The following is a 24,920-nucleotide window of genomic DNA, read 5'->3' on the forward strand; positions in this document are numbered from 1 at the left end:
CGCCTGGCACCTACTACCATACCACGTTCAAAAGCACTTACATCTTTTTGCACATATACACAATCCCTGTCTCAGTTGTCTCAAGTCTTAAAAATCCTTATTCAACCTGTCTCCTCCCCTTCATCTACACTGATTGAAGTGGATTTAACAAGTGACATAAATACGGGATCATAGCGTTCACCTGCATTCACCTGGTCAGTCTATGTAATGGAAAGAGCAGGTGTTCTTAATGTTTTGTATACACAGTGTATTCTGCTTTATTCTGTTTATTCTTATCAACAGGTGGCACTATGATACAACATTATTTAGGCCTATTACCAGCAGCAAAACATCCTACACATGTTATTTAAACATCTGTCAAATGTAAACCAGAAAGAAAACCAGACAAAATATAACTGATAACTGATTCTGTGTTCATACATTTACACAGACGAAAGACAACTAGGCCTGTGTATGAAGATCAGTATTCATACAAGGTGCAGTGTTCCTATTCAAATGCTTTTAAACGAACCCCTAACTTTCATAAAGTAGCTCACTGCCCTAACACAGATGGATCGGTGAAACAAGAGATTTATCCCAAAGCTTTCATCGATCCATGTCACTCCTGATCAGAGACGAGCCTACTACTTCAAGTAAGGAGGAAAGGAAGGATCCATTTGGACGATATTATGACGGGGCCATTTGGAGAGACAGCGCAAGTGAGCTGTTGTTGACATCATATCCTGTCGGGTTTCTGCCTCCCTGTATGTCCGGAAGGTGGGGTTTTGAGTTGCAGCGGACGGTCGGTCTGTGTTGGAACAGTGGAACTCGGCAGCCCTATGCCTCGCTATTCACCATTAATGCACTCATCAAGATAGCAGCAAGAAAGGGGAAACGTCAAAATCTTGCTTTGGTAAGCTTTCATAAATATCTAATAAATAAATGTATATTTATTACAGCGCATTTCTATGTAGCCATAGGGCTACTACGTCTCTGTTCTTTCAGAGTGAGGAAAGGAAGGAAGGAAGGGAGGGAAAACATGCCTCGATTGGTAGGTAGTCTAACTCAAATCTATAGATTTGCAGACTATAGGAATAAATGCCCATATTTGTGACTTCTGTTTGAAACGACCTTAATACAATTATTCCAAATAGTGGTAGGGCCTTTACCAGTTGCACTTATCCAATTGAAAGCACATTCCCCGAGGCGTAACGGGGATGTGGCACGATGATAATAGAAGTCCTTTAGAAACCATCAGTATTTTTATACATTGTTGCACTCGGCGGTATTATGGACTAGTAAAACAACAATGTTGCTAAAGTATTGTTCTTGTATCAAGGCCAAAACAACGATCATTGATGGTTAGGCTAGGCTACTGTATCACTGCGATCTTTTCTTATGTTTATTTATTTTATTTTAGTCAGCTGTTTTGCTGAATGTAATTTAAATCATATTTTAATCCAAGTTTTTGATCTGATCCCTGGCCATGAGCCACACACATAAAACAAACACATTTCCATTTCACACCACACACTTGTACAGGTTACACACTTGTAGATGTGTGAAACAAGACAAATATATATATTTGTATAAATATGTTTCCTTTAGATACAGTAGGCCTATTAGATAGGCTACATATTAGATCCAGTAAGAGTGTCTTAGGCAGCTGTATCTCAGACAGGCTTCCCCAGATACAATGTTTAATTTAACTCTCCCACCACTGATTATCCTAACAGACCATTTTGTAGGTTAAAACAGAATATACATAGGAGGATACTTCACATCTTGTTCCATATTTGCCTTATGCATGTAAACAACACTGCTGCCGACATGGTTTTGTACCATTCATACATTGATTTTACAGATGTCTAACGAGGTTGCCACACCCAAGGTAGCTCACATGAATGTGTGTTTTAGTCAAATCTGATCGATCAGCAAATCTGTCTTTTCCCATAATATCTTGTCTGTACTTTAGGACACATTTATCATACATGGGTTAGTATCTTGTCTCTTTAAAAAAGGAATGACATGTATGTACTGCCCTGTCAAAATAGTTCACCAGCTCAACAGAGCAAGGCTACTTAGGCCTATAAGTAATGGCATTTTCATTTGTTACCAAAACCGATGCAGAGTATTTAGACTGAATTCTTTTTGGTTTTGAAATGTATTTTTTTGAAATATGTAGGCTAATAACACAGATCCTTCCTGGTTATGCTCAGCAACAATCATGTCATGTAGCCTTTATGAAGTTTATAAATGACTTAAATATTGCCTTTTTGCTTTAATTTGATACAGCATGCCCATTATTTTGCTACTTCTTATTGTTGTTCTTCAAGTTGGGTGTAACCTTTATATGGCCTTTATCACATGATATGACAGACATGGGCTGTATGGTGTGGAACAGTTACATCACCCTTATCACCAGGGTGTGGGAGGGACACACACACACACACACACTTTCCTCTCTCTCCAGCGTTCTGACCGTACTGTGCTGTAGTAAGTTAACATAAGACACTGGCCTTGCAAATCAATATTAGGAAGGTGTTCCTAATGTTTGGTATACTCAGTGTAAATTAAATAAAAATAGCCTAGTAGACACACCAAAACTTTTCAAATGTTCAAATCAAAAGGCTATTGCACAGAAAAATGTGGACAGTCAGGTGCATCACAAGTTCAGAACCGCTGGTCAGCAACATAATAAACTAAAGCACTGATCATTGAGAACAAGATCAGAATGACTGCTAAGGCTTGATCCATAAATGCAATAATTAAATAGGTAGCCTAGCCTACAAAATTTTAACAATCCATATGTTCAAATCAAAAGGCCTGATTACCATGACATCAATACAGCAGCCACATACCGAGTCCCCAGTGCCGACACATTCAGAAATCAAAAGATGGTTTAATATTTAGTTTAAAAGCTCTGACAAAGGCCAAGAGAACAATAAACACTTTTCAGTGAGGAAACAGAAATCCACATAGGGGGAAAAAAAATATAAAAAAAGACTTGTTTTCAGATGTACACTCTTAGAAAAAAAGGTGCTGTCTAGAAAAGGGTTCTTCGACTGGTCCCATAGGAGAACCCTTTGAATAACCTTATTTGGTCCCAGGTAGAACCCTTTTCTTTCCATGTAGAACCCATTCTACAGATGGTTCTACATGGAACCCAAAAGGGTTCTACCTGGAGCCAAAAAGGGTTCTTCAATGGGGACTGCCGAAGAAGCCTTTTGGAAACCTTTTGTCTAAGAGTGTTGTAGCCTACGATGCAATACTTGTGATCATTTTAATTCGAACACCACCACAGAAGCTTTGGGCACTTTCCCAATTAAGTAGCCTAGTTTGGCTACTTGAAGAGAACTAGGGCCTATGATTTGCAGCCCAACTCTTCCAATGCATTGTGGAAAAGTGTGCATCGAATTCTACTAGATGATGACCCAAAATGAGACTAACATCCTGGCATTTAAACCATACTCGATTTTCGAAATGTCGTATACTATTAAACATTCTATTTTCGCACACTGAGAATGTATCATGCGTGATTGCGTTGTTTCCCGCTATTCGTTGATTTCGGTAGTGCATCTCCATATCTAATTGATCAGCTGTTGTCAAAATGAAATGACTATGACATCCCGGCATTTAAAGTATACTCAATTTTCGAATTGTCGCATACTAGTAAACCTTTTTTCCCCCTCGCATACTCAAACGGACTACTATTTAGGATGCAAGTATGGGTATTCAGACACAGACGGTGAGCTGTGTAATAGTAACATCCCCATATTAAGCTCTCTGTGCCTCAGGGTGGACCAAGCCTAGTTTCATTCTCTCTCTTGAGGAATAGAGCATGAACAAAATCCACCCATTTTGAGTATATTATGTGTTCCTCTGTTTGTCATGTGGTAGTGCCACATTGGACACTCTGAAGTGCAGCCAGTTAACCTTAACATTTACCTTGTTAAGTGAAACTGCTGACTACAGTATATCCTCCATCAACTGGACCAGTTGTTGTTAGCTGTAACACATTCCTGACAATATTGCAAAAAATATTACAGGAAATAATCATTTAAAAATCAAGGGAATCAAATCAAGGGAATCACAAGGAGATGAATGATGCCAAAGTGTGGTAGCCTAGATATTCCATATGTAAACATAGGCCTGTTTGTTCAGCCTTGTGCTTTCCCTCCCTTGTGCTTTCCCTTCCGTGTGCTCTTTAAGTTTCAGAAGGGCACCCAAAATAAGGTTGTATTCACAGCATTCTTCTGTCTTTGAAGGCAGAATGTAGAGACCGTCCTATCATATCCTCATTTAGGTCCCTTTAACAAGATAACATGTCGTTTTACAGCAGGAGACCTGTCTAGTCTTAATTCACATCTTTTTTAAGTTTAACTTCATACGACCAGACCAGTGTGTCTGACTGCATGTGAAGGCATTCACATTCTCCTTCCCACAGCTGGTGTTCGTGTTAGGTGTCTTTGTCCCTAACTGAATAAACAGTTTTGTTTATAATCCATTAAAATCAACAGACTTTTGTTAAGGGAAGTTCTGAGAGATTCTGAAGGTCTTATGACAAGGATTATTAATGGGTAATGGTCTAGGCTAGGGTATGCATGGTGGTCATAAATGAATGCTTTCGCAGATGAGAAAAAAGTGGCATGCAAGGCCTTGACTTTCTGATCCTGTTCTGTCTCAGTGAGACTGCTTTATTTCCCTCACTGATTGTGAAGGACTGTCAGAATCTTTGTTTCTGTGGAGAAAGGTCCTGAGATTGGTACTGGACTGGCCCTGAATTCTTTCTCTCCCCCCGAGCCCCAAGACAGTCACTCAGGCTGTGGATGTTTATGTGACTGTCTCAGAGCTACTCAAGACCTTTCGTTTAAAATGTAATCCTTGTGGTTATTTCCTGTTACTGGGAGCTGTCAGAAAGAATATGGCAAGTATTATCTGATATAGCAGGAGAGCTGAAAAAATGGGTTTCCTTCAGGGTTCTTTCTTTCCAGTTTAACCTGATGACAGTTCCGCTCCGATCCATGACAGAGAACTTCATGCACCATTTAAAGATCTTCCTAGTGACTTTAGCTGACCGTCTCTGGCCTCCTGTCCTGTCTTCTAGAAATTCATTCAGAATGTAATGACATCTGAGTAAGAAAAGGACTGTCTACGAATGATGTTGGCGGTGGAGGTTGGGCTAGACAGGCACAGACAGAGCCATTTTATATGACTTGGGGAAAAGCTCCTTTTCAGAGAGGAGAAAGAGAGACGGATCATCATGTCATCAATCGTCTGCTCTGCATCGGAGTCAATGCTGTATATTTTGTTGTGAGAGTCAGGTCCTATCAGTGACCTCCTGGTGATGAATGCCTTGTTGGCTGGATGCCCCTTGTGCCTACTGGAGAGAAGAGAGAGGAGTTTAAGTAGTGGGAGCCAGCTACACCTGGGTTCAAATACTATTTGAAATTCAAAATACTTTAGGTGTGCTTGATTTGAGTATGCCTGTTGCAATGTAGCCAATGGGAAAAGTCCCAAAAGGTGCAAGCCCCACATGCCTGGTATTCCAGATAGACTAAAGCACGTCTTTCTTTTTGACTGAAGCCGGGGATGTCTTTACGAAATGATTGTTTTCTCTCTCTTTCTCCCTTTCTCTCCTTTATTCCACGCATTTCTGACTGAAGACAGGGATGTCTTCACGAAATGCTTGTTTTCTAACTGCATGTCCCAGCAAGTCCTGGGAGGTGGCTGGTCCCCTCCTTTTGCAATGGCGCCAATGGGAAAGTTCCAAATGTTGCAAGCCCCACCTGCCTGGTATTCCAGGTAGACGAAAGCAAACGCTCAATGTATTTTAAATACAGAGTATTTGAAGTCTGGTCTGGGCGGTATTGGGTACCAGCCCTTCACCCTCCCTGGACCATAAACATGTCCACAAGCAGGGCCTCTCTAGGGAGGCTGGGCTGAGGGAAGCTCTCCTCTCGCCACAACCCCATCCTGCTTGTCACCGAGTAAGCTCCTCCAGCTCTGCTCAACTTCACCCAGAGCCCAGACCCACTCATAGTCTGTTGACTTTGACAAGGAAAAAGTAGGCCTTCATGTGGAAAAAGGGTTCTTATAACTTCTCTTTTTGGCCCTGCTTAACTTATGTATCTGCCAGCTAGTTTGTGGTTTTTGTATCCCTCTTGCCTTCTTTCCCCCTCTCCCTTTGCGTTCTCTCCTTCCTTCCACATCTTTCTCTCACTCTCTCTGACTGAAGCTGGGGATGTCCTTATGAAATGCATGTTTTCTCACTCTCGCTTTCTCTTCTTCCTTCCATGTGTCTCTTTTTGACTGAACCCGAGGATGTCTTTACAAAATCCTTGTTTTCTCACTGCATGTCCCAGCAAGACCTGGGAGGTGTCTGGTCCCCCTGAGATTGTGCTCCTAACACATGAAGTTAAGCCTAATGCATATGCTCACTACCATTAGTAACAGGCTTTGATTATTAGAATCAGACGTTTTCTCCTTAGGCCTAAATGGTATGCAATCCAATGTAGGGATTCTATGTGTTTAACTTTTTAAATTTTAAAACCAATAACACCAAGCAAAATGACTACAAAAGCAAACAGGACTATATTCTGCCTTACATCTATGTACAGACTACAGAGAGAAGCTAGCTATGCATTTTTCATGATCTATTTTTCAAGACATGGGCCTTATTCTGAAGTAGGTCGGTCCGGACCGTCGTTGCAAAGGTTATTCTTATCTCCTCCCTCTCTTACATACTCTACTGTAGTACATATTACATAAAGCCATAATCTGTTTTTAGGAAACAAGGCTTGATGAGGCTCTCCCACAGGCCTATACCATTCTACTCAAATTTTTCAATGAACAACAATGTCCCATGGTCTCATAGCCTAGGCCTAACTCTGCCGTCAGTCTGTCCCTGACTGTGTGCTCTGTTGAGGTAAGTCTTAATAATCACCTTCATGTGGCTAGGTATGTTATGCTGTCTCTCTCTGTGCCTGCTGTGTATGCTAGTGCCTCTCTGTGCCTGCCTGTGCTCTATTGAGGTTGTAGGCCTACATCTCATTTGACTAGCTCAGGCTGTGTGTGTCAGTGTCTCTGACTGTGCCTGCCTGTGCTGGGGGACGCTGCTCGAGGGCCTCTCAGGCTGATTACAGTTCATGCCACTGCAGATGTGTGGCATTCTCCCACTCATGTCGAGTGCTGGTAATCTCTATTGGTGCTGGTAATGGAACTGTGGGTTATGTTGCCAGAGCTGCAACTAGCAGCACGTGATATGGCTGTAGTGGGAGACAGAGAGCCAGCGGTCTGGGGTTTCTTCAGTGCTTAGAAGACCCCGGCCGTGTCAGCAGTTGGATGAGGGGCTGATATGTTTATCGCCATCTGACTAGGAGGTTTTGATTCCAGGCCACTATGGTCACATAGCATCTGAGTCAGAAGGATGTGAGTGGGATGTGTTGGATAGATATGAGCGTCGCCATCACTCTGATTGCTGTCGTTTGATTCCAGGCTACCACATAAAAGCATCTGTTAGCATATCATTTAGCACAGCATATAATCTACCGTAGTATAGCATCTATCATAGCATAGCATCTAGCATAGTAAACTCAGCAAAAAAAAAGAAACCTCCTCTCACTGTCAACTGCATTTATTTTCAGCAAACTTAACATGTGTAAATATTTGTATGAACATTAGAAGATTCAACAACTGAGACATAAACTGAACAAGTTCCACAGACATGTGATAACAGAAATGGAATAATGTGTCCCTGAACAAAGGGGGAGTCAAAATTAAAAGTAACAGTCAGTATGTGGTGTGGCCACTAGCTGCATGAAGAACTGCAGTGCATCTCCTCATGGACTGCACCAGATTTGCCGGTTCTTGCTGTGAGATGTTACCCCACTCTTCCTTCCACCAAGGCACCTGCAAGTTCCCGGACATTTCTGGGGGGAATGGCCCTAGCCCTCACCCTCCGATCCAACAGATCCCAGACGTGCTCAATGGGATTGAGATCCGGGCTCTTCGCTGGCCATGGCAGAGCACTGACATTCCTGTCTTGCAGGAAATCACGCACAGAACGAGTAGTATGGCTGGTGGCATTGTCATGCTGGAGGGTCATGTCAGGATGAGCCTGCAGGAAGGGTACCACATGAGGGAGGAGGATGTCTTCCCTGTAACGCACAGCGTTGAGATTGCCTGCAATGACAACAAGCTCAATCCGATGATGCTGTGACACACCGCCCCAGACCATGACGGACCCTCCACCTCCAAATCGACCCCGCCCCAGAGTACAGGCCTTGGTGTAACGCTCATTCCTTCAACGATAAACGCGAATCCGACCATCACCCCTGGTGAGACAAAACCGCGACTCGTCAGTGAAAAGCACTTTTTTGCCAGTCCTGTCTGGTCCAGCGACAGTGGGTTTGTGCCCATAGGCAATGTTGTTGCCAGTGATGTCTGGTGAGGACCTGCCTTACAACAGGCCTACAAGCCCTCAGTCCAGCCTCTCTCAGCCTGTTGCGGACAGTCTGAGCACTGATGGAGGGATTGTGCGTTCCTTGTGTAACTCAGGCAGTTGTTGTTGCCATCCTGTACCGGTCCCGCAGGTGTGATGTTCAGATGTACCGATCCTGTGCAGGTGTTGTAACATGTGGTCTGCCACTGCGAGGATGATCAGCTGTCTGTCCTGTCTCTCTGTAGTGCTGTCTTAGGCCTTAGGCGTCTCACAGTACGGACATTGCAATTTATTGCCCTGGCCACATCTGCAGTCCTCATGCCTCCTTGCAGCATGCCTAAGGCACGTTCCCGCAGATGAGCAGGAACATCTTTGGACATCTTTTGTTTGGTGTTTTTCAGAGTCAGTAGAAGGGCCTCTTTAGTGTCGTAAGTTTTCATAACTGTGACCTTAATTGCCTACCGTCTGTAAGCTGTAAGTGTCTTAACGACCGTTCCACAGGTGCATGTTCATTAATTGTTTATGGTTCATTGAACAAGCATGGGAAACAGTTATACCCATTACAATGAAGATCTGTGAAGTTTTGGGGATTTTTACGAATTATCTTTCAAAGACAGAGTCCTGAAAAGGGGACGTTTCATTTTTTGCTGAGTTTATATAGCATAGCAGATAACATCTGTTAGCATCTTTTTCCTGGTTATGCTACCACCATGTTGAGCTCCAAGCTCCCTTTTGGAGATCCCAAAGACCCCCTTGCGTCCTTCACTCTAGGCAGCCAGGCACCCATGATCCCTGAGAGGGAGTTGAGATGAAGTGGGACATGCCCTGTCTCCATGGTAACCCATTGACTGGAGCCTAGGGGCCACTGTGTGTGTGTGGGGGGCTGCTTTGTTTCCCTTGAAAACTTTCAGAGGATAATTAGGCCTTGTAACGGCCGTCGTCAAAATGAGACCGAGACCAAGGTGCAGCGTAGGATGTGTTCATCTTTCAATATATTTAATGGAACGCATGAACACTACAAAATAAACAAAACGACCAGCAACAGTTCTGTCCGGTTACACACTAAACAGAAAACAATCACCCACAAACCCCAAAGGAAAAACAGGCTGCCTATGTATGACTCTCAATCAGCAACAACGATCTACAGCTGTTCCTGATTGAGAGCCACACACGGCCAAACCAAAGAAACAAACCAACATAGAAAAATAAACATAGGACGCCCACCCATGTAACACCCTGGCCTAACCAAAATAGAGAACAAAAAACCCTCTCTATGGCCAGGGCGTTACAGGCCTACAGCTGACAACTGTTAGCCGATAGAGTTAAGAGATGGGGACAAGACAACTAGGAGAGGAGGATGCAGTTTCTTTATTGGAAAAAATGGACAGTGAGCTGTAAATTAGTACTACAGATCAAGAAATGTACCCGAGTCTCTAATGAAAGGAAATAAATAGAACAGCTGATTGAGTGCTTAGGAGTTGTATGAGTGTGTGGTAGCAGTATGGGATGGGATGGCGGGTGAGTATCTGGGAGGTTCCCTGTATAAGTCACCCCCCCACCCCCACCAATCATCCCCAGATAGACTCCAGTCCTCTTATACTGAACCCCAACTGAAAGACTACTCCTCTCTGATGTCATCACAAAATTACATATGGTGTTTTTGCTCTACATATTCAAGAACATTGTGCATAGCTATATGTTCCTATAAGACCTATAAACAGTAAAAGTGTGTTAGATCAGCCCTTATATATGATCTATTCTCCCTATTTAAATACTAGGGAATGCCCTCCACAAGTGCATTTATGAAGGTAGTGAATTAGGGGTGTTAAGAATTCAGAAGAGGGAATGTATTACTAAGCAACTTGGGCGGTTGGATCAGGCTTGAAACAGAGACCCAGTTTAGCACCCTGCTGCCCAAATTAGTCAAAGAGTCCTCTGTGTGTTCTTCTGCTGGGGATGGTTAGTATGCATTGTGGGGTGTCGGGCAGCTCAGATTGGGGAGCTGATTTACCTCACAAATTAGCCACAGAATCTTTATTTTAACTGAATGGACCTTAGATACTGTTTCAAATATGATCTTTAAAGAAAGTAAACATTGAACAAAAATGCAATTAAAGTTCTAATAAATCCCTCTCTCCTTCTCAATTATTCATAAGCCCTCTGATGATAAACAAGGGGTGCTTCCCAATAATATTTCCTTTCTCCTGAAGTGTGTACTCGTTCACTACTTCCTACAAATCTAAAAGCATTGGATTGGTCGAGGCATGGGCATTTAACCATATTTCTTATACTAGTCAATTCTTTTTAAATCAGTGAAGGGACGTGAAGAACTTTACACTTTGGGAGAAAGTAGGTAATTGGGACATTGCCAGAGTCTGTGAGTATTCCCCTGAACTCCCTGTCCCTCTGTGCAGGGTGCTGCTTAGGTTACAGATGAAATCCCCTTCCCCTAAACACCTGCCTCATGACTTTAACTGTAGAGTCCACTCTGGCCACAATCAATGCAACACTAGTCCATAAGCTATCTACTAGAGAAAGACTAGAAGGGAACTTGCTGCTCGTACCATTCACTTTGTGGAAATATAAGAAAGAGAACAATAGCTTTTTGTGCATCTCTTTCTCATCAGTTCTGTGCCCCTAGTGCGTGATGTACTGAACAGGTGATGAGGTTCTGTGCCCCTAGTGCATGATGTACTGAACAGGTGATGAGGAATTGGCTAGTCCTGGTACTGTTTTGGAGGGAAGTGAGATGTGAGTTCGTCCAGAGGAAGTGCATATACTGTAGCTTGGGGTGAGAGCCAGGGTTTTAGAAAAGGGAAGGGAGGCCTGGCTGGGGGATGTTTTCTGGGCCATCAATCCCCCTGTTTTCCCCATCACATTTTTCAGAAAGTCCCCAACTGGCCTTTAAGGTGAAGGCAGGAAGAGTCCTACCAGACAACTGCATTCTAAACACTTTACCAGAGTATGCTAACATAGTGGTCACATCATGGCTCATGTTTTGAAACTCATCACGTTTTATAGCTTCAACTTACTTTTATGATGAAGACAGGAAGGACTGACTAAGATTTGTTGAAGATGCCGTAGCATGACAAACTGAATGAATAACTGATCTGTTGTTGATGAAGTTACATGATCTGAATTAAATTAAATTAGATTGTTTTCCAGTACTATACTTCTATTTCAGTCAGCGTGTTATTGATGAGTCAGTGTAAAATAAAATGTGTAAATGGCAGGATATGTTCTGTATCACATTAATATGGACCTGACTCTGGCTTCTGAAACCCATAATTTCAGTCAATGTTCTATTAGGTTGACTACTGTTTAATTGCAGTAACCTGTACACCATGTTGCTGTCACCTGACTTTATCCTGACTGATATATCCTGGCATGTCTCTAGTAGAGGTCGACCAATTATGATTTTTCAACGACGATACCGATTATTGGGGGACCAAAAAAAGCCGATACCGATTAATCGGCCAATTTTTAAATTTTTTTTTGTAATTATGACAATTACAACAATACTGAATGAACACTTTTATTATAACTTAATACATCAATAAAATGTAACTTATAATACATCAATAAAATCAATTTAGCCTCAAATAAATAATGAAGCATGTTCAATTGGAGAAGAAAGTAAAAGTGCAATATGTGCCATGTAAAAAAGCTAACGTTTAAGTTCCTTGCTCAGAACATGAGAACATATGAAAGCTGGTGGTTCCATTTAACATGAGTCTTCAATATTCCCAGGTAAGAAGTTTTAGGTTGTAGTTATTATAGGAATTATAGGACTATTTCTCTCTATACCATTTGTATTTCATATACCTTTGACTATTGGATGTTCTTATAGGCACTTTAGTATTGTCAGTGTAACAGTATAGCTTCCGTCCCTCTCCTCGCCCCTACCTGTGCTCGAACCAGGAACACATCGACAACAGTCACCCTCGAAGCATTGTTACCCATCGCTCCGCAAAAGGCCCTTGCAGAGCAAGGGGAACAACTACTTCAAGGTCTCAGAGCGAGTGACGTCACCGATTGAAACTCTATTACCGCGCACCCCGCTAACTAGCAAGCCATTTCACATCGGTTACACCAGCCTAATCTCGGGAGTTGATAGGCGTGAAGTCAAAAACAGCTCAATGCTTGAAGCACAGCAAAGAGCTGCAGGCAAACACACTAAAGTTCTCTTTGAATGAATGCTTACGAGCCTGCTGCTGCCTACCACCGCTCAGTCAGACTGCTCTATCAAATATCAAGTCATAGACTTAATTATAACATAATACACAGAAATACGAGCATTAGGTCATTAATATGGTCAAATCCGGAAACTATCATTTCGAAAACGAAACGTTTATTCTTTGTGTAATACGGTACCGTTCCGGATTTTATCTAACGGGTGGCATCCATAAGTCTAAATATTCCTGTTACATCGCACAACATTCAATGTTATGTCAAAATTACGTAAAATTCTGGCAAATTAGTTCACAACGGGCCAGGCGGCCCAAACTGTTGCATATACCCTGACTCTGCGTGTGATGAACGCAAGAGAAGTGACACAATTTCCCTAGTTTAATATTGCCTGCTAAACTGGATTTCTTTTAACTAAATATGCAGGTTTAAAAAAAATATACTGGTGTATTGATTTTAAGAAAGGCGTTGATGTTTGTGGTTAGGAACACATTGGTGCAACGACCGTGCTTTTTTCGCGAATGCGCTTGTTAAATCACCCGTGTAGCGAAGTAGGCTATGATTCAATGATAAATTAACAGGCACCGCATCGATTATGCAACGCAGGACACGCTAGATAAACTAGTAATATCAACCATGTGTAGTTAACTAGTGATTGTTAAGATTGATTGATTGTTTTTTATAAGATACGTTTAATGCTAGCTAGCACCTTACCTTGGCTCCTTGCTGCACTCGCATAACAGGTAGTCAGCCTGCCATGCAGTCTCCTTGTGGAGTGCAATGTAATCGGCCATGATCGGTGTCCAAATATGCCGATTGTTATGAAAACTTGAAATTGGCCCTAATTAATCGGCCATTCCGATTAATCGGTCGACCTCTAGTCTCTAGCAGCATTCATCTGTTCTGCTCCTCGTCCCTTCCTCCTGCCCCTCCTCCCCCCAGTGTCCCAGGCTGAGCTCCTGTCCTGACATGTGCCTTGATTGACCCCAGCCCTCCCCTCCCCCTTGTCGCCTCTCTGCAGTGGAGACGGTTTGAGGTCACCCTGATCAAGCACTTCTCATCCAACAATGCACTGATCTACAGATAAGTATTTGTAGTGGACAGAGTAGTGCACATGCAGAGGACACCTGACTGAGGCCTGTTTCTATCTTACACTGCATATTGCACATTACACTGCAATAAATAGGCCTACTGGATAGGCTGTGGGAGGATAAAGCCTGGGCCAGGAATTTCCCAGTGTCGCACTGTGTTGTGGGCTATTCCATGTCGGAAGGTACCAAGACAGTGAAGAGAACATGGGACTGCCTAGTGGGCTCTTCTCTGCCGCTATATGGACTCACTGTGCTGTCTGTTGTATGGGATGTGGAAGGGTGTGTTACAAACCGGCTCAGAGTTCGCAACAAAAGGGAGACAACGTGGAGACAAGGAGTATCAAAAATATATATTTATTCGATACCATAACTAGCACAACCAAAAACAAGGTGTCTGCATGGAGAGAGTCTCCCCAATGACTGTGGAAGAGGTGCCTTTATCCTGGGACACACCCGAGCCCAGGTGTTTCCCATCTAGCTGACGACCCTTCCAACTCCGCCCACTGGCATCCTAATGAGGAACAAGAGCAAAGAGAGAAAATACAGCAGACAGAGTGGGAGGGTCGTCACACACCCCCCCCATAAAACCGGGGACCAACAAGGGCCCCGGAACAACATACCAGCCTCTGCGTCCCAAATTGACACAGGCCTCTGCGTCCCAAATTGACACAGGCCTCTGCGTCCCAAATTGACACAGGCCTCTGCGTCCCAAATTGACACAGGCCTCTGCGTCCCAAATTGACACAGGCCTCTGCGTCCCAAATTGACACAGGCCTCTGCGTCCCAAATTTACGAGGTTACATGTTCACCTTCCACTTGCCCCAGCCAACCTCCTTCTCCCCAGACCTCAGCAACCTTTGTGCACAGGAAGCAACATTTAAGAGGAAAGGAGAACACAAGACCAGGAGGGAACAGACAGGAAAGTTAGAACATGACAAAACCAAACAATAGTCAGTCACATAACACTCAGGAACAGGGCGCACAAGAGCCCACAAAGCAAACATCTCCCAACGGTTCATAGTCACTTCTCAACGGTTCAGTCATTTCCCAACGATTCATAGTCACTCCAACGATTCATAGTCACTCCAACGATTCATAGTCACTCCAACGATTCTGCTGAGCACACCAGATCACAACAAGAGAAAATACAATCACACCGGGCACCACAGAAAAGAGATGAGATATGGAGCTTCCCCAAAACCTACAATAACTCAACCCTAGTCTTCATGCAGATTTGCGGTGGGTAATTATGCACTGTAGCCCGCTGGCAAGGAAGTAACCCCCCAGCACGCTGGTAGATTCCACCAAGCCACGGATGTGCTCCCGAGACAACTGCTCAGTCCACAGACACCACACAAAAATAACAAACATTAACAATGCCCAACATATTCCAAAAATGAAACACGTCGCTAAGCCTATTAGGGGAAAAAGGCTATAGCTCCGGATAGTAAGTTTCACTACCCTATCCAAATCTCCCACCGAGGTACACAGCTGATTGTACTCACCTCCTCAGACCAATGTCCCAACAGCGAGCAGAACAAGCGTTTCCAGGCTGGGCAGAGGCCTGGAAACTAACCAATGTACTCTCTCCAACCCAGCACACAAACCAAACAAACAAAGGCAACCAGTACTGAGCACCAAACTCAAACTAACAAAATATACAAACAAAGTACCTACGGAATTTAACATACCTCCACGTTTTCTCCCAAACACAATCCGTTCAAAATCCCGGATGAGCTCCCACTTGTTACGAACCGGCTCAGAGTTCGCAACAAAAGGGAGACAACGTGGAGACAAGGAGTATCAAAAATATATATTTATTCGATACCATAACTAGCACAACCAAAAACAAGGTGTCTGCATGGAGAGAGTCTCCCCAATGACTGTGGAAGAGGTGCCTTTATCCTGGGACACACCCGAGCCCAGGTGTTTCCCATCTAGCTGACGACCCTTCCAACTCCGCCCACTGGCATCCTAATGAGGAACAAGAGCAAAGAGAGAAAATACAGCAGACAGAGTGGGAGGGTCGTCACAGGTGGAAGACAGTAGAGAACATTGGCTGCCTGGCCCTATGCCTGGCTGTGCTGTATGGACTCACTGTATCGTCTGTGTGTGGAGAACATAGGCTTCTTTCTGCCTGCTATATGGACTCAGTGTATCGTCTGGGGAATCCTAATGAATTCCTGCAGCCTGGTTGTACGCTCTAGTCATTTATATTTCAGCAGCTCCTAGCTGTCAGACACAGACCGATCATGCAGATAGTCCTTGTATAGCCTTACAACCCTCGTCTGTACTATGCTGTACATATAGGTCAGGTAGAAGGCAGTGTTTTCTGCTGGGGCCGGGCACGCAAGGCCGCCCTCCATTTAACCTTAGCGTAGACTTTCATTGACTGGCACTGAAGTTAGAGGAAATGGAGGATCCCAGGACTCTGACTCATTCTCGATGGGCCTCTCATTCACAAGTCATGTTTTTTTTATTTTCTTACATGAGCCTACAATGACAATGACGTTATCCATAATGAAACTGTAATGATACTATAATGTAGTGTATATTAGGCAGTAGCATTGGATTGGTACAACATTTTAAATTGAGACCTAACTGAAAGTGAATGAGTGAAAAACTAGGCTGAGTGGTAGTGTAGCGGTTCTGCTTTTCTTGCTCGGTCTCATTGTGTGTTGGAAGGAAGTAACACATTTACTGTACCTCCTGTTTTAAAGTGCTGAGCTCGTCACTCAGCAGGTTCAGCCTGCAGCCGGTGTGTCCTTCCTGTCCACTCAGGTCTGCCTCTGTCGGCCTCTAGAAACAAAGACAGGACGTTACATGGGCAGACCTATTTTTTCCCTGGCAGGAAGATCCAGGGTGACCTGGCATCCCATAAGGCCACTCCTCCCTTCATCCCCCCAGTTAGTGGTTTTACCTTCATGAAGCTATTTGTTTTCTGCTATAGACATATCATAGTTTTACTGTGACCAAGTGTGCAGGAAAAACAGTTGAGTGTCCAGGTTTGTTGATCGATATACTCTACAGCAGGTATTCCCAAACTGGGGCAATGCCGTCAGGGGTACGCCAAATAAAAATGTGATTTCTCACCTGAGTAGCCTCGTTCACTGCCAAAAATAAAATTAAACCGTCTAGTGTTCAGCGAAATAAAAACACAATGTCAAATACAGGTAGCTAGTCAAATAATTAACATCCAATCACATTAACCGTTACTCTCTCGCGGGAATTCCACGAATGGTCCGTATGTAGCCAAACGTAGCTGCTGCTCATTCCGTTTGCTCGAAAATTGACAAATGGTTAAAAAAAATGAAGGCCCGCGTCCAGAGAGACACATACCAGCTCTACTGATAGTACTGCTACTACCAGCAGTACTACACCTGCACCTGTCGACGACACAAGTTGTTCTGCTTCCACGAGCACATCCAATGCTAGCATCAGTAATTCTACATGTGTTGTTAGCCCAGCTAGCATGGACACTGACAGTTGTGATTCTGATGCAGCCGAAGAGCTACTGCCCCTTTACCTGGTAAAACACCAAACAACAGACCGGGACGTTGGACCATCGAAGAGGCGCAAATATGATGAGAACTACATTGATTTGGGGTACACCTATATTGGGAGCAGTGCCTTTCCTCAGCCACAGTGTGTTATATCTGCAAAAGTACTATCTCACAACTTGATGAAACCTTCACCCTTGCGCAGACATTTAGAAACAAAACATGCCAATTTCAAAAATAACCCACAGGAGTTTTTTGAGCGAGAATTAAGACGACTTTCGAGTAGTAAAACATGTATAAAAGCAACAGATACCATTAATAAGAAGGGGCTAGAAGAGTTTTATATGGCGAGCTACCGAGTGGCTAGGACAGGCAAGACCCATACTATTGTGGAGGACCTAATTCTTCCTACTGCCGCGGATATGGCTGGGACAATGCCGGGGGAAAAGGCCCAAAAAACTATACAGACAATGTCTTCATCAAACAACACTGTTTCACGATGCATCAGTGACATGGCAGGAGATGTTTTGAAACAATAACTGCTTCGCATACAAGCCAGTGAATTCTATGCGTTACAGCTGGATCAGTCAACAGATGTGGCGGGCCTGGCACAGCTCCTGGTATATGTCCATTACGTTTATGGGGGGGTCAATTAAGGAAGACATCCTCTTCTGGAAACCAGGACAACAGGAAAGGATATTTTTAAAATACTGGACAGTGTTGTGACATCAAATGGACTTTGATGGTCAAGATGTGTTGGTATCTGTACTGATGGCACAAACGCCATGACAGGGAGACATAGTGGAGTGGTAACGCGTTTGCAAGCAGTTGCTCCCGATGCCACTTGGGTACACTGTAGCATCCACCGACAGGCTCTTGCTGCCAAAGGAATGACTGACAGCTTGAAAGACGTTTTGGACACTACAGTGAAAATGGTTAACTTTGTTAAAGCAAGGCCCCTGAACTTTTGTGTATTTTCTACACTATGCAATGATATGGGCAGCAGCCATTTACAACATACAGAGTGCACTGGTTATCAAGGGGCAAAGTATTGACACGTTTTTTTGAATTGAGAGACGAGCTTAAAGTTTTCTTTACTGACCATCATTTTCATTTGTCTGATTGTTTGCATGATGACAAGTTTCTCACACGACTGGCCTATCTGGGTGATGTTTTTTCTCACCTGAATGATCTGAATCTAGGATTACTGGGACTCTCCGCAACTATATTTAATGTGCGGGACAAAATTTAGGCTATGATTAAGAAGTTGGAGCTCTTCTCTGTCTGCATTAACAAGGACAACACACAGGTCTTTCCATCATTGTATGATTTTTTGTGTATAAATGAACTCAAGCTTACGGACAATGTCAAATGTGACAAAGTGAAGCACCTGAGTGAGTTGGGTGCGCAATTATGCAGGTACTTTCCCAAAATGTATGACACAAACAACTGGATTCATTGTCCTTTTCATGCCCTGCCTTCAGTCCACTTACCGATATCTGAACAAGAGCCTCATCGAAATTACAAGCTGTTCTGTGAAAATTGTATTTAATCAGAAGCCACTGCCAGCTTTCTGGATTGGGCTGCTCTCAGAGTATCCTGCCTTGGGAAATTGCGCTGTTAAGACACTGATGCCCTTTGCAAACATTTACCTATGTGAGAGTGGATTCTCCGCCCTCACTAGCATGAAAACTAAATACAGGCACAGATTGTGTGTGGAAAATGATTTAAGACTGAGACTCTCTCCAATGCAACCCAACATTGCAGAGTTATGTGCATCCTTTCAAGCACACACTTCTCATTAACCTGTGGTGAGTTATTCACAATATTCGATGAAGGTGGCTAAATTAAGAGCAAAATGATTTGTGCCCTGGTCCTATAAGAGCTCTTTGTCACTCCCCCCCGAGCCGGGTTGTGACAAAACTCACACTCATTCTTATGTTTAATAAATGTATCGTATAGTGTATGTGTGGCATGCTTACAATGATGGCAAAAAACAACATTTGAGAGTGCACTGACTGTGGTGCTAGAGGGGGTACGCAGCTGGAGGTTGAATGTTCGTAGGGGTATGGGACTATAAAAAGTTTGGGAACCACTGCTCTATAGTAATGAAAAATGTTGTTTGCTTTAAATTCACCATCAAGATTATACATTCTCTGTCCCGGATGCCATTTATTTGACTTGACTTTACAGTCAAACAGTAATGTGCACACCCACTGAAACACTGTTTGAGTGTGTTTATGTTGAGCTGACAGGTTTGCTGGTATGGAGGATCAGACAAGAAGACATTCCCATGAAGCTGGGAAAGCTCTGGGTTTCCGAAGACAGAAATCCCCTGAGGCAGGATGAGAACCGGAGACCAGCAAAGTCTCCACCCCTCTAAACAGAAACTCTCAGACAGTTTTGGGCAAGTCTATGGGCTAAATGTCCCCTCCCTAATATGATCAGTGATGAAAAATCAGCGTGCTGGAACAAAGTTCGTCTTTAGTTGTCACGTCCCACAATCCGTCGACAGATGTCACTGGGCAATTCCACAGTAATAGAATATATTGTTTTCACTTTAAAATATATTTGAAATCAATGGTTTTTGTTTGGTATACATTTTAAAGTGGAAAATCTGAGTCTCAGCGTAATTTCGTTAACATGGAATTGCCCTACTACTATTTAACTTATGTCCATGAGAGTTTACCTGTATAGGTGTTGGTTGGGGGTTGTCATGGTAACCAGCTAAGCTTGGCTATGGCCATGCCTGGAGGGAGGGGTAGAGTGGAGAGAGAGATGTGTGTCAGTAGGCTACTATGCTACACAGAAACAGGAAGGACAGGGCTCTTTCTGTTGATAACTCACAGTTCAAACACTGCTCTAAGAAGTTCTAAACCTGTTCTCACTGAAGCTCAAAGGCCATGATTGTTAAAATATATTGCAGACGATATGTTATTAAACTGCTTTGTCAAAGGCTATCAAGTTGCCCAGAGCATAATATAATTTCACCCACTGAACTAGTTTGACATAATGTCCTTAGTCACTAAAAGTCACCTGAAAGCAATTGTACAGTTTTCTGTTTATGCAGATATATTGCCCTGCCCTGAAGGTGACTTCCTTTGAGGTTTTCTATGAGTTAGGCTGTCCTTAAAATAGGTATTTATCATGGTTCAAAATCCCACCCTACAGTAGGCATGTGTTTGATCGCTGGTATTGCCCTTAAGATGGTGAACCCCACTAAGCCAGCTATTAAAATCTGCTGTGAGATTCATGACCAGCCTATTTGGCAGTGTGGGGATGAGGTTTGGGACTAGCTGCAACGTAGGCTGGTTTGGTTTCACAAGCTCGGTTCAACTATGTGTAAGGTTTTGTGAGTGCTTTTCATCTAACAGGTTGACCATCAGTTTTAGTAGGCTCTGTGATTGACTGGGCAATGTGTGTGTGCACTGTGTGTATTTGGTATTTTATTAGGATCCCCATTAGCTGTTGCAAAAGCAGTAGCTACTCTTCCTGGGGTCCACACAAAACATGACATAATACAGAATGACATAATACAGAACATCAATAAACAAGAACAGCTCAAAGGACTGTTGCTGTGTGTATTATCTGTATTGTTTGTGTGTATGTGTGTGTGTTCACTGACTGACTGTTGTACTTTCTGTCTCTACAGGTGGTGTCAGTGAGTGTTTGGAAATAGTGACGGTGTGTGTGACAGAGACCAGAGATGGCTGCCAGTAAGAGTAAGACCCAGAGTTCTCTGGCCTTGCACAAGGTCATTATGGTGGGGAGTGGTGGCGTGGGCAAGTCTGCCCTCACACTGCAGTTCATGTACGACGAGGTGAGAGCACGACACACATACTTGTTAGGGCTGGAATTGCCAGGGTCCTCACAATACGATATTATCATGATACTTAGGTGCCGATATGATTTTATTGCAGTTCAATGTTCTAAACATATTGCTTACCATATGTCTGCTGCAGAGGGACAGGAGAGAGCCATAAGAAAATGAGTTTTGATCAGTCATGGAAATAAGTGCTGAAAACAAATTGGCTCCATATTTAAAAATAATATGGAGAACAAGCTATGAAGGAAAAAACTGGAATTTTGGTGCAGGTACAGCCAACTAGCGCAAAAAATAATATTGCCTCCCAGCCTATTTCCACATTACACTCTGTGACGTACTGTCGTGACGGATGAATCGTTCTGACGGTTCTGTGGTTCCTCCTCCTAGTTTGTGGAGGATTATGAGCCCACCAAGGCAGACAGCTATAGGAAGAAGGTGGTGCTAGATGGAGAGGAGGTCCAGATCGACATCCTGGACACGGCTGGACAGGAGGACTATGCGGCCATCAGAGACAACTACTTCAGGAGTGGAGAGGGCTTCCTGCTAGTCTTCTCCATCACAGAACACGAGTCCTTCACAGCTACTGCAGAGTTCAGGTTGGTACCATGAGTAACTCCTCATGTATCCTAGCATGGCATTGAAGGCAGCCTAATGTGATTCAGACTGAACGCTCACCATGACAGAAGACTCGGAAGCTATGATTTACGTGCGTGTGTATGTGTGTGTGTGTGTTTGCCTGCGATATAGACCTAGGAAATCATTTCCATGACTTCTTGATTGTAAGACCATACACCTCTATTCCCTTTTCCCTATGTTTGTCCTTTGCACCTGACCTCAATGCTTGTCTCTGGATCCAGATAAAATATTTGTAATGCTTGTAATGTGTGTGTTTCAGGGAGCAGATACTGCGGGTGAAGGCAGAGGAGGATAAGATTCCTCTGTTGGTTGTGGGGAACAAGTCTGACTTGGAGGACCGCAGACAGGTCTCTGTAGACGAGGCCCGAGCCAAGGCAGAGGAGTGGGGGGTGCAGTATGTAGAGACATCAGCTAAGACACGAGCCAACGTTGACAAGGTACTGTGTGTGTGTGTGTGTGTGTGTGTGTGTGTGTGTGTGTGTGTGTGTGTGTGTGTGTGTGTGTGTGTGTGTGTGTGTGTGTGTGTGTGTGTGTGTGTGTGTGTGTAATTACTGCAGACAATTATGTTCTATATGCCATTTTCAAGTTTATAAAGTGATACAGAAATAGTGGTGGACTATGACTGATAATTGTCTGTTCAGGTAAATGTGTCTGGCAACATTGTTTCTTTTCAATTCTCAAGGTATTCTTTGACCTGATGCGGGAGGTGCGAGGCAAGAAGATGTCGGAAAACAAGGACAAAAATGGCAAGGGAAAGAACAAGAATAAGAACAAGAAGAGTTTCAAAGAGCGATGCTGTTTACTCTGAACCCAACATAGACCTTTACAACACAAAACACCACAATCTATTGTTTCGCTGAGGAACCAACCAGCTCAGAATCACATCAGAACATCCATCCTCACGTTGAGTCAAAAGTTTTAGATTTGTTTTTAATCTGGCCACAGTAGGTTTGTTTAGCAGGTATGGGGTCAGTTCCATTTCAACTCTGTCAATTCCGTAAGTAAACTAAAATTCCAGGTACAGTTTTGCTCATCGCTTTTCAATAAGGGGAATTGGAATTTCAGTTTACTTATTGAAATGGAATTGACCCCAACCCAGGTGTTTACCACATTCTCAACCACTGTTTTTGCAACTAAAACTTAAGGTTAGATAGCCTGACTGTTTATTGTTTTTAATGGAAGGTGACCATTGTTCTGCTACTCTGTGACTTGAACTGCAATGCCTGATCGCTCCCCTGATAACAACCCAATGACCAAAATGCCTCCAACACTAACTTCAGTCTGCTTTGATCTTGTTCTGTCTGATCTTGTTCTGTCTATTTCTATAGATCTGTCTTTTATGATCAACTTATGATTATACCATTTATTTCCATCAAGAATGGGCCTTGGGACATTTTTGTCTAGAATGGGAATGGATCTGTGAATGGGGATTGTTTCAGTCAAGCACAGAAATGTAGAGAAACTCATTTCAATGCTTTTCACTGATGTCTATGTGGTCATGGACATCACCACTAAGCTGTGTTCCTTAATGAAATAAATATATATTTCCTAGTTAGTAAGAGTTAGCGACTAAGACTGAACTTGTCATTGTTTCCTCTACAATAGAATAAAGCAATTGTCAATCAAGAAGGCTCATTGCCTAAGGATTCAAAGCACATGTGAGGGCCAGGAGTTTCTTTGGGTCAGTTTACATTGTCAGGAAAAACTCCTGACCCTAGTCTAAGAATGATGATGGATGTTGAGGTGTAAAGTCATAAGAGTTTACTAACCAGAACTCCTGTGGCAGTTAGCAGGCAGTGTTTTTGGAGCCACCTGCTGGCACTTATTGTGTACTTCCTGGTAAATACAGGAACTGAAATGGAACTTCTGCCACATCTATTAGTCCGTGCAATATGGGTCAGTTGGCACCATAAGAGGAGAGTGAGATTTAAGTACACTCTGTGTTGCCATTAACTATCAGCCAGTCAACGTCAGCTTTGGGTTATTAATGTGTACTTATTATGGATTTTATTCTAATGCTTTTGTAGAAAGTGCACTACATTGTTGCCAATACCTTAAAAAATAAGAACTCTTCAAAGTTCCCATGCTGGAGAATGCTAAAGCAGTTTGTGCCAACACCATTAAGGATATCATGATATAGGCTACCAACTCACTGATATAGGCTACCAACTCACTCCTCTCTATATAAATAATGTTTGTATAGTAACTGAGTGTATGTATGTATGTAGGTATGTATGTATGTATGTATGTGCATCAGACAACAGTTGATACTTCTGGTTCATTTGTGTCTGTGTGAACGAACTTTGGTCATGTTCATAAGGCATCAAATTGAACAAAACGGACAGGCACAGGGAGGGACTACCTGGACTTGTCCAATAGGAAATTGTCATTTATGTTTTCAGCTATAAACATTTAAAAAAATGATTGTGCCCTAATGAATGCTACTCTGGTGAGGGACACAGCTCGTTTGCTGTTGTATCAGTCATTCTGTTCTGCCCTACAACAGTAAAGTAATATTTCCAACAACCACTGTCCTAATCATTCTGCTCTTTTATAACAACGTGTGTCCTACTCTTTTCTTTTAAAGCTAGTCTATTATTGCTAGGTTTTCACCTTCTTTTCTGAACAAAAAATACTTTATGTTGCCAAATAAATGCTTTTTCTTTGTAAAGTTGGTGGTCTTCAATCGCAATGTTAAATGGTCAATCATGAAATATTGGATTCAACCTGTTAGATTTAGACAATGTTGTCTTTGTTGATATGTGTTGAATGTATATTTTGAAATGCCTACTTGTCTCAGTACATGAAACATCTCATATTTCCTTCAGAATTCTAGTGTAAAGTAATGTAATGGTAGGGAAACAAACATGCCATACAGTATCCTCTACAGGTCATTCACAGTACATTGAGATCTTGCTTTAGATGCAAAAAGTGCATAGGAATGAATGGGTACCAATATTAGAGCTGTTAAGCATTTATATTAACCCTAAAAGCACCAAAAGGAGGACAATTTTGACCACAAGGGGTAAAAAAAAGTATATTTCGAAACCCTTGTTTTTACCCTTCTGACATTTTAGGACTTTGTCAAGCAGAATTAGTTCTATCCATCACTCAAGCAGGTGGAGTGAAACGCTGTTCACACTTCCCAATCCAAAGCTTAGTTAAAAAAAAAGATGAGAAACAAAGTCCCCAATTGAAGGTAAGTACTGACCCTGTAAAGAAACACATTTTACTGTACCTATCCGGTGTATGTAACA

At 42.9% G+C, this 24,920-nt stretch overlaps 1 protein-coding gene across 1 annotated transcript; it reads left to right on the forward strand.

Annotated features, from left to right (window-relative positions):
* The first annotated feature begins 740 nt into the window (after nt 1–740).
* ralba (v-ral simian leukemia viral oncogene homolog Ba (ras related)) lies at nt 741–24,334 on the forward strand. The gene is made up of 5 exons (XM_029711577.1): nt 741–892; nt 20,854–21,021; nt 21,415–21,623; nt 21,923–22,100; nt 22,346–24,334. The coding sequence occupies exons 2-5, from the start codon at nt 20,908–20,910 to the stop codon at nt 22,469–22,471; spliced, it is 627 nt and encodes a 208-aa protein (XP_029567437.1). The 5' UTR covers nt 741–892; nt 20,854–20,907; the 3' UTR covers nt 22,472–24,334.
* The last annotated feature ends 586 nt before the right edge of the window (nt 24,335–24,920 follow it).

The sequence above is a fragment of the Salmo trutta genome, chromosome 24 (assembly GCF_901001165.1).
Source record: "Salmo trutta chromosome 24, fSalTru1.1, whole genome shotgun sequence".
Taxonomy (NCBI): Eukaryota; Metazoa; Chordata; class Actinopteri; order Salmoniformes; family Salmonidae; genus Salmo; species Salmo trutta.

What these genes read in the sequence shown, in the direction of transcription:
- ralba (XM_029711577.1), top strand. Translation starts at nt 20,908, where the DNA reads ATGGCTGCCAGTAAGAGTAAGACCCAGAGTTCTCTGGCCTTGCACAAG. An exon ending in TGCAGTTCATGTACGACGAG is followed by an intron (nt 21,022 to 21,414) that starts GTGAGAGCACGA and finishes TCCTCCTCCTAG; the next exon opens with TTTGTGGAGGATTATGAGCC. An exon ending in CACGAGCCAACGTTGACAAG is followed by an intron (nt 22,101 to 22,345) that starts GTACTGTGTGTG and finishes TCAATTCTCAAG; the next exon opens with GTATTCTTTGACCTGATGCG.